Raw genomic sequence first — 18,434 nt, forward strand, 5'->3', positions numbered from 1 at the left:
AAGAGCAATCCATTTTGTGATTTTTCAGCCAGCAGATTCATCTCAGTACTTGTTCAATTTTGACAGTTCTCCGTATGAGTTTGAAGCAGTGTACCTTGTTTGTTTAGCACACATCTTTGAAATTATATTCATTCCTGTACTGTATTCAAAGCTGCACTTTGTCTAAATTGGAGATGGTAACAGCATAAACCCATTGTGGTTTACACTGAAAGAATAAACTCCTCATTTATACTCTACATGTGTGTCCAAATATACCAAGATTAATACTAAATAAAGCTCATCCTGTAGTCAAGCAAGCACAGGCTTAGCCATCATTCTCACCTCGTTCATACAGTAGCTTTGTTTCAGCTTCTCACAAAAGCACTGAGGACAATTTTTACTGTTTACTTTCTTTCCACTTCTCTTCTGCATTTCCAAGGTTAGCCTGTTCTCAGTCTCTTCTCATGCAACAGATAAGCTAAGCATCTCAGAAAGCAGGCTTTCTAGCTGCTTTGCTCATTCTTCCTTTCTCAATTATATTATTCAAATGCAAGTTATTGATCATTATAATACCCTCATAAACCCTAAGGTGGAATGTAAAATACACTGCACTAAGATGGGAACAAATCGCTTTATTTAATCACAGAATCACAGAATCGCTCGGTTGGAAAAGCCCTCTGAGATCATCACGTCCAACCGTTCCTGTCTACCCCCTAAACCATATCCCTAAGTACCTCATCTACCCGCTCTTTAAACACATCCAGGGATGGTGACTCCACCACCTCCCTGGGCAGCCTGTTCCAGCCTCTGACGACCCTCTCAGTAAAGAACTTCCTCCTTATCTCTAACCTGAACCTCCCTTGGCACAGCTTGGTGCCGTTTCCCCTTGTTCTATCCCCCATCACCTGGGAGAAGAGACCAGCACCCACCTCTCTACAAGCTCCCTTGAGGTAGTTGTAGGTGGTGATGAGGTCTCCCCTCAGCCTTCTCTTCTCCAGGCTAAACAAGCCCAGTTCCCTCAGCCACTCCTCATCAGGCTTGTTCTCCAGAGCCCTCCCCATCCTTGTGGCTCTTCTCTGAACACGCTCCAGAATCTCAACATCCTTCTTATAGTGAGGGGCCCAGAACTGAACACAGCACTCGAGGTGCGGCCTCACCAGTGCCGAGTACAGGGGATGATCACCTCCCTGGACCTGCTGGTCACACTGTTTTTAATTTTGATGTTCCCTAAGATGGAACATTATTTTACAGGTACCAGCCATGAAAGTATTGTAATAATGATAACATGGCAGGTCTTCATGACACTTTTCTAGGTGTTCCTACCCACTACATTCTGCATTTGGTTAAATGTAATGTAGAGAGGATGCGTGTTCAAATACACCCTGATTAACGCATCTTCTCAGACTTAAATAGTAGCGCAACTACAAAATCTTCCCTATTTACTTTAGAAAGTATGCTTAGTGCTGCTGGCTCACTAGTTTTTAACTTGACTCCAGAAGACACTCTTCAGATAGCATTCCTTTTCAATAGCCTACGTTCTAAGAAGTAATTTTGTTGCTGATTCCTCAGCTTCTGTGGAACAGTTACTGTTGCTTAAAGTGAGCCTAAAAATACTTGTCTAATATTTATGTAGAAAAAAGCACAAAATCATGAAAAATACCACATGCATGGATAGCTCAGGGCACACACCTGCAATGCCTTTTATCTTACCCCATGGTGGCCAGCTACTCTTCTCTGTACTATTTTAGGCCTTTAACTAGAAGAGTCCAGTTTCAAATAGTGCATGCCAGCTATACTGTAGAGATTTCCTCAAACACAGCACAAACACAAACCACGACCAGCACAAAGTTAAAAAAACATTAAGTGCCTAATGTATTTGGTACCATCTGACCTGATCAAACCTCTGTTACGGGAGTCTTGTTAGCTCGCTAGTGAAAATACAGACATAGCTACAGGTGTTCATGCAGTTCTCAAGGAAAATGAATTGAAAGAGAAACTAAACCACGCAAGGACTACAGGAAAAACCAAAAATATATTCCCTATGGCTGCATGGCAGTCAAGGATTTATACAGAGATATAATTGATTTTGAAAAGCATACAGTCAGACATTAATTAAAACAAGACATATTTGACAGCTAACTAGTGAGCTGGTCACCCGATATTCTACGTCTTAAATAGGATAACCAAAAGATATAGAAGGGTTTCTGTGTATATGAAGGCACCTGCAGAGATACATTACACAGAATCAGCAAGCTAAACTCACCCACTAAACCTAATGACAGCTAAGTAGTGAGCTGGTCACCCGATATTCTACTTCTTAAATAGGATAAGCAAAAGATCTAGAAGGGCTTTCTCTGTATATGAAGGCACCTGCAGAGATACATTACACAGAATCAGCAAGCTAAACTCACCCACTAAACCTAATATTAATGAAATAATAATCGGCCCGAGCTTTACACATGTTTTTGCCAAAATACACCATGGAACTGAAAGTTACACCAATGCAGCCCACTAGAGGTCCAGTTACACAGAGCAGTTTAAAATACATTTTGTAATAAAGGACAAAGTTTAGGTCAGATTAAATAATTGTTCCCATAATCCATTAATTAGATAGACTGGATTATTAGACTGGATAAGTTTTCTTTAACAGAATACCATGGTATGAAGATTGTTAGCTCAGTTTTAGACCACCTGCTATGATGCTTGAAAACAGTGAAAATGGCAAGCTGAACTAGAAACAAAACCTCAAGACTTTATACCAGTCTTCTATACTGAAAATGTGACAGAAGAACTTTAATGCAAAGAAATAGATACTTTTGCATCCCTCTGTGTAAAAGTCACTTAGTATCACGCATCTGATCATACAGGATTACATCAGAATCTTATAAAACAAAGCAGATATAGGCAAATATGTGTGTAATATATGTGTAAAAAACTACCACCTTGATAAAAATGGAAAAACTCCGTCTCTAATCAGTAATCCTATAAGAGCACATTGTGAATGCAGAAATAATGCCTTAGGTTAGAATGGTTTCCAATCATTTGATTGGTGAATGTGTGATAAAAGATATTTCACGAGTGACTATCCTCTAGGCAATAGTAAGGCTCAGTGCAGTAATGTTGTCAGTCTGCTTTGTAAAGCTCCAATTTAAACTTAATTTACCCTTTTTTCCATGTCGTTCTTTCATCCACTTGGAGAAATAAAAGTTTGCAATCACAGCCTTCTGAATGCTAAACAGTTCATTGGCACGTAGGTAGCCTGGAGCTTAAAGCAGCTTTCAAGCAGAAAGCCACTTACAATATTCCAGGAAAGCATATCACCTAAGATGAAGTCCCAAGACCTGGGTAAAAAAGATGAGTGGTGTTTGCCTGCCTATTTCTGTGAGGAACCACATTTAAAAAAATAATAATAAAGGGCAGTTTTTGCATTCCACTTCTGTCCAGGAAGGAGACCCTTAAGGACTAGTTTGCATTGTTCCTGCAATTACCCTTGGAATGCTTCAAATTGAGTTGCAAGTTGTATATTGGATTTCCTGGACTATCATGAAGAGTTCCAGAATTACTATCAGCCTAAAGGTCACAGTATATAACCCACAGCCACTGAATTAAACTGCTTTCACCTAGTTTCTCTGCTTCACTAGCTCCAGATGCTTAACTCATCTTTCACTGTGTTTGTAACTAAGGTGGCACAAGGAAACTGCACACAGAACAGAGCTTTCTTTGGATTATGTACCAAAAGAATCAGTATACCCAAAAGAGTCAGAATTGTTTTACTAGCTCTCACCTCCTCAACCATGTGCTTGACTTTCTTCTGTTGGCAGTGGACCATATCATCCAGATGTTTGATTCGCTCTCGTAGGCTAGCTGCTACCTCCTCCAAATACTGTGACCTAGCAAAACATGGAAGAATTAAACATGTAAGTGGGGAGCTATGCCATATAAGCAAAACAAGAACAATCCCCACCATAAATCAGGAAGACAAGGTCAAGAGGCAGGTAAGTCGAATTCCAGTGACAGATGTCAGTTTGTCCAAAGTACAGTTTAACAGCAGTGTTTCAGTCAAAGTGGCTGTCTCCACCCAAGTTAACTCGCCTTTGTCATGCATACTGGCGTGCTTACTCAGAGGCTGAAGTGCTGACAATTAAACTATGTGACAAAACTCATCTCTAAGATGTCTGCTTTTCCTTGAAGTGAAAGGCCTTTAGACATCTAAATCTTTACCATCAGAAAGATACATTTACCCTGGCTTATTACCACCTGCAAAGTTTTTGAAACTGTGTACTAAATAAAAGCCAGGACGAACATCTGCTGATGTCCTTTTAAAAGCTTGCCTACTACAGGGAAGCTTTGAGTCAAGGATTTGGCACAGTTGCCAACAGTAGCAGAATGCTATCTGGAGTAGTAATAACTCATCAAGAGCAGGAATCGTTGTGGATGTTTGAAGTTTGTATGTATGTCTCTCTAGACAGATTCTGCATTTCTCCAAATATGTTTAACAGGGAAATTGAACACCCACTGAACTCCTGCCACAAACTGGTTTGACGGCTTGCCAGAAAAGCAGTTTTAGAATACGCAAAGAAACAGGAGGGAAGCTTCTTAGTAAGTTTTTGGCATGTTGGCCATGGGAGCCTCCATTTTTATCTGAATGTACTATTCTTGAAATTCTTCAAAGAAAGCATTGCTTGCCTACAAAATAAGCTTCTGTAGCCCTGGGTTCAGAACTGGACAGAATTTGAGAAGTGGAGGAGGGGATTCAAAAACAAAAAGGCTTTTCTCATCTTGGTCTGTGCACAGCAGAAGAAACCGTTGAAGCTGCAAATAGAACCACCATTCTGCAAAGCAGCAGATGGCAAACTGTATGACAAGATTTCAGTGAATGACTGAATTGTATGCTGTTTCCCCCCAGAAAGCATCTCTATTAACAGTGAAGTACTCTACAGAACTGTAACTGCAGCACTTTGACAAGGATTCAAAAAATCAAGGCATTGCTACAGGTTTTTCAACCCTGCCTACTAAGGTCTCACAAAACCACAATTTACATTCTCATTGCAATTGTAATGCATATTTGGTCTCTCATTGAAAGGTGCAGAATTTTAAGCAGTGACAGCAATGGAGCAATGGAGCAGAGGTCCTTCCTCAGGTGGAGCTCAAGTGTCTGGTTGGGTACAGACAGGTAAAGGGAACTTAAGAACAGACTTCAGCAGCTGAACACAGATCCATTGCTTGCATTGCACAGACTGACACAGTGCTCTGCACAAGTACCTGTCTGAACATCGATTTTACCCTTTTTACTGCAGCGTAACTTTTCATGCTGAGTGGACAGGGCAGGATTCACTGAAGTGAGAAAAGGTAAAGGAAGCATTTATCTTTCATCTCCATATTCTACATTGTAGGCGACATCTGTTCACTTTAAATTATTATTGTAACTGTCTGCTGTGAAAAGCTGTTACCCTGAAACCAGATAAGCTGATAAGTGACCAATACAAATAGGCAGTGAGATGCTCTCAGCAGAGGCCTCCTTTTATGTTTATGCTTCCTACGGAACAGCAGGATGCCAAAACCTTAAAACCAAATCTCTGGGTGCCACAAAAACATAAGTAAGTAGTAATCAAGTACAATTATTCAGTCTCTGCTTTAAATTAATCTTTACCCACTGAAGCAGTGTGATATAAACCTTTGAGTGGCGGATGCAATTTTCAATCCAATGGCAGTTACGCTGTTTCAATGCTGGACAGATTTCTCTTGAAACTTTGCCTGTGGCTTTGCTCGAAGCTTTCTTTTGCCTGGTCATGCTGCTCTCTATTTCTCAAAGAGGTAGCAATGGATGCACGTGCCACTTGTGCGCAAAAACAGCGCATCCGGGTACCATCACACTAGATCTTTCTTCTAAGCCTCATGCTTCAGAGAACAACCATTTACAGAGGTCTCACTGCCAATAACATCACCCTCGCTCTCCCCAGATAACTTCATAGCTTATTTCTGCACTGTGATGCTACATTTCAGATGTCTTCCACACCTTCATTTTGTTCATGTGCATATGTTAACATGCACCACATGTGTAGACCTGCCCCTTCGAGTGTCAAGTTCTACGGCAGTTCTATGCAAAACTCTTGCTCTCTCCAAGAGTTCACCTTTTCAAAGGGGATGCCCTACAGCTTAATACAGGACACAGAATGCGTGAGGGATCACGAGGGTCTCGACCCTTCCTTCTTCTATCTTGGAGCCCTTCCATCTTGGACCCTTCCTTCTGTGTCGATCCTGCAGTGGCCAAAGTCCCAGCAGACCCTGCTGGTTCATCTGCCTCTGATCCTGATCCCTGTGTTCTGCATCAGCTCCCACTGCTGCTGGGTCCTGTCTGCATTTTTTTTTTTCCAGTGCCCTGCTCCCAGAGCCTCTGGTGACGTATTCATCATTGGGAGGAGGGTGGGAGGAGGATTTTATATTGGTTTTGTATATGTATTTGTACATATTTATATGTATGTATTTTTTTCACTATTTTCCTATTTACATTATTATCCTGTAGTATCAGTATTATTGTTTTATTAAACCTGTTAGTTTTATTTACCAACCCGTAAAGTCTCTCTTCCTTATTCTCTTTTCTCTTCCTTTCTGGGGAGGGGAGAGGGGTTAACAGAGAGCGTCTGTCCAGGATTTAGTGGCCCTAAAACCACGACATACGTAAATAAACTTACATTCAGATGGACAATCCCTACCAGACTGCAGTTATAAACTTAGAAAAACCAAAATTCGGGTGTCTTCAAAACCAAACCAACCAACCCCTAAAGTTTCCTAGCAATACCAGAAGTTCTACAGACAAGACATATCTCACCTTTCACTGTCAGAGCTGTTTTCAGATTTTGCTCCAGATATTTGTATTTCATTTAGTTCAAGTTGTTTTTGCAGCTGCTGACGTTCCTAAACAAGAAACATTATCCTTCAGTTCTCCATGTGTCAAAAATGTAAAGGCTTCACAAAGCATATTTTATTGAAGTTCAAAAGATCATTTGTGAAATTAAAATAGAAACTAATTAAACAAAATTCAGCCATTTCCTATAGCCAAAGAGCACAGAATGCATAATAATAAAATCAGATTGCCAGCTATGCTTGAAAATAAGATCAGAGTTCTTAATATCCTCTTTGAAGATGTACGGTTGTACTTGAAACTTATTTTTTTAATAAAAGATCATTACAACCTAACCACATAAATGTCAAACTTTCCATGTTATCCCTCCAAAAAGATCTCTTAATTCAAGGCCGTGATAAAAGGTATTACTCTATTTTCTTCCCAAAAATATTCCTGTTTATTTTTTTAGGTGTCCACCAGCACAGTGCTCATGAAGATCTATGAGAACTTGGGTACTAAGTCAACATAAATTAAAAGCTGAGTCTGCTGTCTACTTTTATGGACATTTAAGAGGCATTCAATTTTACTCTGCAAGTATCAGCCAGATAAGAGCAAATTAAACAACCAAACAGGAAAATACTCATCTGTACTTAAAAACTATTTTGCAGTCCCTTATTCACTGCATAATACTTAAAAGTTGTAGGCTGAAGCCAGATGAAGCTAATGGAGCTACTGAAGGGGCATATTAAGTTGAGTGATTCCTCAGTGTGATCACTAGTTCTACTAATAGACTCGCAAGCATTAAACAAAAGGGGCTGATTACAAATGCATATTGTACTAACCAGTCAAGCCAACAAACTGGCTTCTAAAAATCTATTTCTCAGTAACAAATATTTACTATAGTAAATTAAAGCTAACGAAAAAAATCACTTCACTTACAAGAAAAGATCTTTGTATTCCCTCCACTTTACCAGAATGCTCTCTGCTTCTGTATTTTAGATAGCAAGGCACAGATCTTTAAAGACCATGAGATGCCTGCTGTTGAATGAAATGAGAAATGCCAAATTACATCCACGAGCACTGCAGTCTCTTGGAAGGGCTGCTCTTACATCATTTAGAGTCACACTATACAGTCTAAGGACTAAATGATAACATTCATTCTCTGTTAGGTGAACGATACCAGAAAACTAAGAGGAAATTTCACCGTAACTGAAACAGAAGATACCAAGCTTTTTCAGGTATCTGAGAAGGTTCAAGAAATGAGATTCAGAAGCAGTATACTACGAAGGGAGAGGTACTGTGATACTCTTCGCCTTATCAATACATTAAAATAATGATAATCTGACTACTAGTCTGAGTTTTGCCCTGGAGTGAAGTCCATAAAGAGAAGAAGGGAAAGCAGTAAATAAAAAGAAGCAATCCAAAACCTGCTACAACTAGTTTTACAGTAGTTTTGCTGTCAGTGTCTCAAGAGGTAAATGTCTCAAAGCATTTTTGCTTTCAGAGCTTTAAAAGTAAATTGTCAAAAACCTGTTCTCTATTAGCTTGATAAGGAGTATTTACCCAGGAAGAGGAATTATTAAAAGTTTTTAATGCTAGCAGGAAAGGAAGAACCTACGTTTTGGATTAGAAGGCAGTAAAAATGATTTTTTTTCTTCTCTCCTTAAAATATTCTGAGCCATAATCTAAATAAGATATATATCTGCATCAAAGATTAAGTGGCTACTACACACCCACAAAAAACCCTTAAAACATTGTAGTCTGAAGATTTAATTTTAGTGTTTCATCCACTTGTGGAGAAATGTGGAGATACAATTCTAATCAGGACTATAAAGAGCTAAATAGTAAGGTCTATTCCTAACTAAAACACATTTTAATGGACCAACCAACAGCATTTCTAAGAGACCTTGGATCATTTATGATTACTGCTTCATCAGGCTTAGGAGACCTTGCACACTGAAGGAAGACTGGTCTTTCTGAACTCTTTCCTTAAAATAATGGGTAATTTGCCAAATAAATTTTGATACCTTAGGCAGCTGTGACTGTAAAGATCCCTAGAAATATAGAAGAAACAATCTCAGTGTCCAGGTCCATTTACTTAGATGGATACAATAACTAAGTAAACAGCAATGGTATGTCACTGAGCAGCAGACATAACAACAACAACAAATCAAATTTCCTCCATGCACTTCTGCATTTCCTTGAAAGGCAGCTAACTCTCATACCTCTTCCATGCGTTCAATGAGCCGGTCCAGCTCACCAATTCTCTGGTCTTTTTCCTGTATGCTTGTTTCTGTAATCTGCATCTTCTTATTTGCCTCTTCAATAGCCTTCAGAAGCCGATTCGTTTCCTCCTTCAAATAACAACATTTACAGTCACATTAACATTCAATCTATTAATTAGGAATTTTATTTATTTTTTTTCTTAGGCCATAGAGCCAGGCTAATAGCTTTTAAGCAGAGCTTAAAGCTTTCCACTATACCTGCCCAGAAGTCTGGAAGAGTTGTGACCCTCAATATGAATTGTATAGAACAAAAGATCTAGGGCACTTTGAAGTGCGTAGGTATTTGTAAAACATCATTAGGAAGATCTGAGAAAAACTTCTACTCATTTCTTAGATATTTGTTTTCCCTTCTGAGGATGCCATGAACTAACAGCATAAAAAAATATGCTGTTGCAGAAGATAGCATTTTACAGACACCCAAGTCTGCCATGTTCAACTTTGTACTTTTCTCACATATAGAACAATAAGAAGAGAAAGAGACTGGGGAATCTACTTTCAATCTCAGTCATTATCTGTCTTTATCAGGTACAAAAATCCAATGACTAACTGCTCACAGAAAGGATGGAGGGAAACCAGGCGACAAGAAGAGTTCTTGCTCCAGTAGCACCCAGTGAAGTTGATCCCCTTCCCCTTCTTAAACTATCACTACAATTGGACATTACCTTTTCCTTCTTTTTTATTCTTTTTTTAATTATTTTTTTAGAGACTCAGAAGTTAAAAAACCCAATTAAAATCCATTTCAAATTTTGGAAATTTACATTATCACTACAGTTACTCCGTTTGTACACATTCTTGTCTTAGCCCTACAACCTCAACAGCTTGGAAAGCTTAGTAACTGTGGCATGACTACTCACAGAGACGGGAGTGAAGGAACACGTCAACTCTGGAGTATTAACTGACTAAGAAACAACACCCAAGCCAAGCACCACTTTTACAGACCAGCTATACGTACTAGGAGGATTTCTTTCTCCGCTTTATGTTTCTGCTCCTCTTCTCGCATTTTTTCCTCATACTGACTATACAGTTTTCTTGTCATCTCTCTCATGACTTCAGCATTGGCTTCCTGCGACGATTCCACCTATGAGAGGGGAAAGTTGACCCATCAGTCCATACAGCACTACTGGTAGCGGGAGAAACAGTTCACGTGACTCAAGAATTACACTTTGGACTTCAGCTCCGTCTTGTTATAAATTTGACAGATTTCCATTTGCATCAAGACCATTTACAACACTTTGCCAGTATACAAGTAATTCAAATTTGTAGAAGTTATCGTTTCATCAAGTTTCACATTGTCTGAACTTAACAAGTCATTGCTTATCTGAGACTAGGCTATGCCTCTTCACCAAGCCCTTCCACAACAACCTCCAAGACACTTGGTTTGTTTCCCCATTGAAACGATATTTTCTTTTACAGAAGCATAGATTAGAGATGGTCTGGACTCAACTGCTGTTTCTAAGTGACCAAAAACACTCAAAGCAATACTTTAAGCTGGACTGAAGTGTGTGGTATTCACTAGAAAACACAGCTGCACCCTCCCTCCCCTCTTGCTTTTTCACATACTGCTCTTTATGTGGGCATAAGAACTGGGGCGACCATGGCACAAAGCAGACCAGGTAACAATCAGACTGAAAATTCATATACTCAGGGGTGTGGAAGGGTTAATTTTTAAGCACAGGACCAGAAACTTTACTACTGCTACAAGGAAGAGGGCAGGAATGGTAATTCAGAGACAGGATTTCCCTCTTCTGTTGGCTCAAAACACTGACTGAACCACACCCTCGGTAATTAAACACCAGATAGGATATTCACAGGTTAAACCCATCTACTCTGTAAACTGCAATAAAAGCAAAGTAAAATAGCTTGTCCAGGACTTAGTTCTCTTACTAGAGATGATATAAATCAGACAAGGTTATAGTGAAATACTGTGGGTGCTACAAAAAGGTCAGGAAACAGGAATATACAGTCATCTGGGAGAAGAATAAAGTGTTCCCCGCTGATCACTACAGTTTACACAGCTACAAAATGCCTAGTCCTGATAACTGAGGTTTGGATCTTTGGGGTTGGTTTTTTTCATTTCAAGGACTGAATATTTATTAAACCCTTATGTTTATCTTGCGTGGTGGGAACAAGTTGTCTTACTACCCTGTAAGTTAACAAAGGTGTATTTCATCCTTCGAAAAGGGACTGAGCTCTGAAGGACTCCATTGGTACTGCAATTGCCCCCTTTGGCATCTCACCTAGACCAGCGCTGGGGTAGGGGTAGTAACCTGCACTTTGTGAGAGGGAATTAAGTTTTAGTGCTACACAAAACCTTACACATTTTAGGAAGCCTGAAATAATCATATCATTCATTAAAAAAACCCAACAGTCAAAATTCAGAGTCTTTAAGATACATTGAACTGGAATATGATCTCTGGCACCATCTCTCCATCATTCCTTTGCTTATAGCTTGAGCAATGAGGAGAGTTAAAACAAGGATTAAAAGGTAGATGCATCAGGGCACCTGTTGTAGTACTCTTAAGCAATGTCTCCAACCTCAGTGATTGTTATGATTGTATGAATAAACCAAACCTACTTAATAAGCTACATGGGTGGGTCCTCCTAGCCAGAAAATAACCATGGCATACAGTAGTTACTGCTTTTCAACTGCAAACCTCCCAGATTCCACACCATCCTCTTCCATTCACCCCTGGAATTAAATCCCAGATGTCTTGGCATCTTTGATACACAATTTTATGTTTAACTTTCAAAGACAGCAATGAGGTATTTTATCCACTAAAACTGCAACTTTGAGGGCAAAATTTAAACTTTTTCTCCATTAAGGCAGGGCACGCATCTGCAGACCTTGACGTGCCTGAAGATAAACAAATCCTTAAGTCTTCAGTTGAACTGGGACTTAACCTTCAGTTCTCTGCCCTTAGAAGCAGACATACCTTTCCCTGACTTGTTGGTGCATGTCCTTAAGATTATTGTAAAGTCCAATTTGTTTTGAAATCTTAATTGCATCAGCTTTGCTTTCTACTTTTAATTGGTTTTTCCCTTTTTGTATCCTGCTGACAATAGCAGGTACAAAATACAGCTACTTTTATAGCCTGCAAAGCTTCACTATGAATGGAAATGAGAAAATGAATTTTAAGTTGAAATAGACTTATGTTAATTTATCTCTTTTACCCATTCATCATTAAGCTTGAATGCAAGCCACTAGAGCCAAAAAGAAACATATTCTCTGCCAAAATCAAACATGAATAAACCAGCAGTCACCTTAATTTCACACTGACAAACTCTTACACAATATTATATCCAAATTAGTCTATTTTGAGCAATTTTAAGAAAGACAAAAGTTTCCAGAAGTGGTGTTTTGTTTGTCAGTTGTTGGGTTTTTTCAATGAGATTAAAGGAATATATCTGGCAGATGAGGGGAGCAAACAGTCAAGCTTTCTGGCATGTAAAACCTTCCAGCTTGTTTTTTATTCCTTTGCGTTTCTCTGAAAGACCGAGCTTAATTCTCTTTCCAAGACATTTGCTGTTCCAGCACATATCTGCTGACCATATGATCGTAAGACTTAACAGATTTAAAAGTGCACAATACCAAATAGAAAAATTCAGTAGCAAGAAATTCTTATAGCACTGTGCAGACTTAAAATACTCCTTTACTTACAGCAATGGACACTAATAACCATTTAATGGTTTGAATTTTCACCTGCCAACATCCCTGAATGGTAATCCCGTGTTACGGAAAGACTGATGGCTGCCAGCTGAGATTCTTTGTTATTAAAACAGTGCTGATTCACAGGAATAAGTCAGCTCCAGGGAATGATGAAGGCATGAAGAATCCTTTACAAATAAGGCCAAGGAATTAATCTAACTTACTGCTAATGCCCTTACTGTGCAAAATTTTTAGGGGAGTTTATATACCTCACCTTTAATTTCAATAACTGATTTTCAATTTGTGCCGTTTCCAGTTGCTTTTGCTTCTCTCTCAGCTTTTCCATAGATTGCTCATGTGTATGTTTTAAATTCCTTATTTGTTCCCTTATATCAGTGTTCTCCAATGTAACATCCACCAGAGTTTTCTAGAAGAAAGAGGCAAACCTCATATTAAAAGTCACAGATAATTTGGTGAAGTAAGAGAGGCAAGAGATTACATGACAGACAGAACATCTAAGAGTTTCTTGGTGTATCAATGCCGTATGAACACTTTTGCAAGTTTTAACATTTAAAACTATGGCTTTTGTTGTATTTAGTTTGCTAGAAGGTATTTCCATGAGGAACATGCTCAGTGAAATCAAGTCCTGGAACACTATAAAAAAAAGAAAGGAACATGAATACATCTTAGCATGCATGCTACTCCCAACAATCTTCCTTTCTTCTCTCCAAGGGCCATGCTACACGTATTAAATGCACTGGACTGAGAAAAAAATGTGACAAGAAAGCAGGGACATTAAGTTGTTCAGCACAGATATGGGTGAATTTGGACGTATTTAAAACAGAAAATTCATTCCCATCTTTTCCCTCCCCCTGCATTTCACAGTTATGTAAAGTCTCACAAGTGTTTAGCATCCAAACATGCCACTTCCATTTCTGCTAACAGTGAAGGTAGGAATAAGTCAGCAGATGTACCATTTGGCACAATACAGAACAAATCACATTTCCACCTTGGCTATTCCATACAGACACGACTAGTAGCATTAGTCTGCTGCAGATCAGTATCTCTTTATTGTACACTATTTTTAACAGGTTTGTTTAAAAACAGAGGTGTTAGAATTTTTTTTTCATAGTTTCCTAAATTAGCTGTCTTAGATATCCAAGACAGTTCTTCATGGGCTTGTTTAGTGTTAGAATCTACATTTGCCATCCATGTTTTATGAATGCTTTTAAGTCTATGTCAGAAAAGACAGTTGTCAGCTGTGAAACGGCTATTAAAATGTACCTGCAAGTCTATTGATGCTGATGTCAAGGAGCTGTTCATTTCACTAAAGCTATCTAAGGCTGCAGCCTGCACTCGCACATGATTCTCTAAGGATTCCTGATGAGCATTTGTCACCTAAGCAGAAACAAAAAAAAAAAGTTTTATATAGAATAATGACCAAGTTTACCTATTCTTTCAAAGGGAGCTACAGAAGAGAAAGACCCCGTCATTAATTTTCACAGTTCTAGGATGCGTAAAATACACAGGCCTCAAATCATATTCTTGCACCTCAGAAACAAACACACAAAACTCAGAATCCAAATATGCTTACAGAAATAAGGCACAAGTATCTTGTTTATGCTTGTAATCACTGTAAAAGCTGTTCTTTTTAAAGGACAAGAGGACACTTGGCAGATGTCTGTTCAGAAAGTTCATATACAGAGTGGGCAGACTGTAAGGAGTCACAGAGTGAAAAGCAGAAGAATGCAAGAAATGAGGAAAGCAAGGTCTGGGTGAACTGTAGAATAGCCTGAATTAAGAAAGAACTGACTAATCAGGTAGGTAAAGAAACAACATCAAGAAGACTTAAGGATGATCTAATAGGAAGCAGGTAGGAGAAGTCAGCAGAGAATTTTATTGTGTGTAAATTCGTCATCTTCTGTTATGTACACGCATACTGTTAAAAACCAGAGGGGAAAAAAAGGCACAAAATGACAATATTTAAGAAGAAATCAAAACCCAAACAGTGTAAATAATTATGGACCATCGAAGAATAAAGAGAAAAATCATGTTAGTAATGAAGGCCAGCCCAACTCACATTCGTAGATGGACCAGATTTGCTTCTTGATAAAAATGTAAGAACACTAGGGACTGATACAGAGAACAATGAGTGTTTAGTAACCAACACACACACAGATTAGGTCAGCATAGGGAGCAGAAGCCAAGTAGTTACAGTTAACAGTGTGCTCATGTAAAAAAAAAACAAAACAAACGAACCCCCAAACAAACAAAAGCAGAAATGCCTTGGATGGATGAAGAAAATTACAAGATAAGAACTTGTGTGAAGAAACATACTACCCAGGGCAGGATATTGGAAGTACAAATTTCAAACAAACCTTATGAACAAAAAGTAGTCCTGGAAATTGATGGGAAAAAAACATAGTGATTCAAAACTGAAGAAGAGAGAATATAAAGGATTTTAGACAGAATCCCCACATAGCATGAAAGATGGCAGTCATGTAAAAGCTGAAGAAAAGAGAATATAAAGGATTTTAGACAGAATCCACACATAGCATGAAAGATGGCAGTCATGTAAAACCAAAACCAACCAACCAGAAGCGTATATTATTAGGTATAACAATTATGCTTTCTTTCAGACAGTCTCAAGTATTAAAAAAGAAGAGTGGAGAGTGTCTCAAAATGTGCCATTTATCTCAGGAGGAGTGCTTCATAACTGCTAATTTGCTGCAGAAGTAGAGATTCTGTCAGAGCTGGTCAGAAACCTTTAATTAAGAGAGACATTCAGATTCATGCAGGATTTCTACTGGTCTGACAGAAGATCTGGAAGTGAAGGATATCACCACTGCTATTTAATAAGGATCAGCAGCAAAGATAACAAAACTACATCTGAAACACCATTTGCTTACATGCACACTGGGTGGGAGACTCACCTTGCTGGCACCATTAAGACTATTTAACACACTTTAGGGAAATTCAGTTTTCTCTTCCTCCTCAAGTCGGAGTGATTTTCTCTTGGTTTTTGAGACTAGTTGCCACAGAATAAAAGTAGCAGTGTAACAGCAAGTTCTGATCTTTATATATGATACAACATGCAAGGGAACTGACAGCCTCCAAATGAGGATGGCAGAAGGGCACAAGTCAGGGTCCCAGTCCCTTGAAGTCAGAATATGTTCAATTGCCAGAGCTTCATCTGCACTAGGGCTGTGAAAAATCAATGCTGAAGATAAAATCCACAGCAAGTTTTCAGGGAGATTTTTTTGGGGGCCAAAGAACTCATCAGTTTCATATGAAAGATACTTCTACAGACTGCAGCAGCTTTTACTGCTAAAACAGCATGTCAGAAGAAAGAGGTCATCGAATGACCCATCAAAGGGTTCAATTAAGAACCAAAAGTTGTCACTTTTAGGACTGTCAAGCACTTTAATACTAAAGAATATTGCTACTTTTTTTACTATAACGTTTAAACAATAAAGTCAGCAAAACAGAGGAAAGTCTGTGTTCAGTTTTGGGCCCCTCAGTACAAGAAGGGCATTTTGTTGCTGGAGTGTGGCCAGAGAAGGGCAATGAAGCTGGTGAAGGGTCTGGAGCCTTATGAGGAGCGGCTGAGGGAGCTGGGGTTGTTCAATCTGGAGAAAAGGAGACTGAGGGGAGACCTTATTGCTCTCTACAGCTGCCTGAAAGGAGGGGGTAGAGGGGTGGGTGTTGGTCTCTTCTCCCATGCAACCAGCAGCAGGACAAGAGGAAATGGCCTCAAGTTGTGCCAGGAGAGGTTTAGATTGGATATTAGGAAAAACTTATTTACTGAGAGAGTGGTCGAACACTAAAACAGGCTGCCCAGGGAGGTGGTGGAGTCACCATCCCTGGAGGTGTTCAAAAACCATGTAGATGTGGCACTTTGAGACATGGTTTAGTGGGCATGGGGGTGTTGGGTTGACGGTTGGACTTGATGATCTTAGAGGTCTTTTCCAACCGTAATGATTCTAAGTCTATTGATATGACACCAACTAAGTTGCACGTTACTCCTAATTATGTAAGTTATTTATTCAATTCACCTGGCAGCTTACTGGTACAAGTATCTCCACTAATCACCAATACACACAGACAATGCTATCAAGTCCATTCTTTTATTTCCAAGAAGCAGGCAAATAGTAACTCCATATGCAAAAGTATCCCTGTCCTACTTTACCTTTCTGGAGGGAAAAATAAAGAAAGAAAAGTATAGATGTCACATAAAACAACTAACTGGAATGGTTTGAGAAATTATTTCTGTTCTGCTGAAGCAAAAAAAAAAGGTATCTAGATAACACTGGGACAGTTATGCTCGTGTGTCATTCGTAAGCTGCTGTATTTTTCGTTTCATTTCATCATATTCACCATACATTTTCTTTCTTACTTTTTCCAGAGTTGCTCTCACCTGGTGTAAAAAAAAAAACAAAAATAAAAATCAAATGCCTTTATCAAACTTATTGATGATCCTGTTTATACGAGGACATCGGGGTTTTTTCCTATGTCCTTCATTATTACTTTCCACAATTTCCATTATTATACTACCTTTTCATCAACAGCTATCTACTCTCAAGAACAAGACAAAAACTTTTAAGTCTCAAGACTTGTCTACATAGGGGTGATACAAATAAAAATCGCTGAGTAATTCCAAACTTCTCTTTACTCAAAACACTTCTAAATTTATAATTTAAATAATAAATTTCAATTAAATTACCCATTACTCATTTTAACCTGATTACTGAAGGAATTAAAATTAATTAGAGCACATAATGTTTTCTTTCTGAAAAAAGTGCCCACACATGGATTTAATACATCTTTATACCTTTTTAAGTGGTTAATTAGTTTTCCATGAGTATCCTTTGAAGATAAACCCTTTAATTTCAGACCTTTAGGCTTGTATCTGGCTAAACGATATATTAGCATAAATTTAACAACACAATTTCAAATCTGAAGAGAGTACTCAATTTGATGTTGGGTTTTTTTTTTTTAAGAACTATGGTAGAAAGGGGAAAGGAAAGGGAAAAGGAAAAAAAGCAGCATGCTGGAAGGCAGCTTGGGTTTACATGCCACTGCAATCAGGCACAGAACCAGTCATCTCAGAAGCACATTTGTAAACACTGGTTAAATGTTTGCCTACAGTCGACCTTCCAGCTATGTAACTCAAACTCCTCCCTCCCTCCTCACCTCTATCGAATACAGACTGATTGTAGATAGTTTAGGGCAGTTACCTGCTGCAGAGGCTTGGCAAAGGATTGAGGAGAAAACATTAGTAGGGCCTTATATGAGAGCAGATGTCTCTAGCAGCTCTGCAGTATATCCACTTCCTCTCAGAAGAGGGGCGTTGGCCATCAAATTTATGCAAGGATTAGGCACAAACCTACCCAAAACTATGTGCTCCCATGAGGACGAGAAACATGGAAGGCAACTCCTGCACTTCACCTCAGGAAAGCACCCCTCACCCTGCCTCACACATATGCACATGACACAAACATAACCTCTTGCAAGGTGCAAATTTGACTTGGATACAAAGGAAACCATCAGCAGTTCTAACGTGGCCCATCATTTCTGGTCTATTTAAATCAGCATATATGTGGCACAAGCTGAGAACTCTTGTTTAAGGCTCTACTTTTAAAGACAAAACCTATCTGGCAGACCAAAGTTCACAAGTTAG

General features: G+C 38.9%; 1 protein-coding gene across 1 annotated transcript in view; it reads right to left on the reverse strand.

Moving 5' to 3' along the window:
- LOC104537836 (myocardial zonula adherens protein-like) overlaps nucleotides 1-18,434 on the reverse strand; it is a gene marked incomplete at its 5' end in the record, with an annotated part of 41,119 nt that overhangs the window by 11,937 nt on the left and 10,748 nt on the right. The window contains 7 exons of the mRNA XM_010180845.1: nucleotides 3,764-3,869; nucleotides 6,809-6,894; nucleotides 9,049-9,177; nucleotides 10,061-10,186; nucleotides 13,029-13,181; nucleotides 14,039-14,152; nucleotides 17,079-17,171. Of these exons, the coding sequence (XP_010179147.1) occupies nucleotides 3,764-3,869; nucleotides 6,809-6,894; nucleotides 9,049-9,177; nucleotides 10,061-10,186; nucleotides 13,029-13,181; nucleotides 14,039-14,152; nucleotides 17,079-17,171 (807 nt within the window). The remainder of the gene's footprint in view (nucleotides 1-3,763; nucleotides 3,870-6,808; nucleotides 6,895-9,048; nucleotides 9,178-10,060; nucleotides 10,187-13,028; nucleotides 13,182-14,038; nucleotides 14,153-17,078; nucleotides 17,172-18,434) is intronic.

The sequence above is a fragment of the Mesitornis unicolor genome, unplaced genomic scaffold (genome assembly GCF_000695765.1).
Source record: "Mesitornis unicolor isolate BGI_N332 unplaced genomic scaffold, ASM69576v1 scaffold4093, whole genome shotgun sequence".
NCBI lineage: Eukaryota > Metazoa > Chordata > Aves > Mesitornithiformes > Mesitornithidae > Mesitornis > Mesitornis unicolor.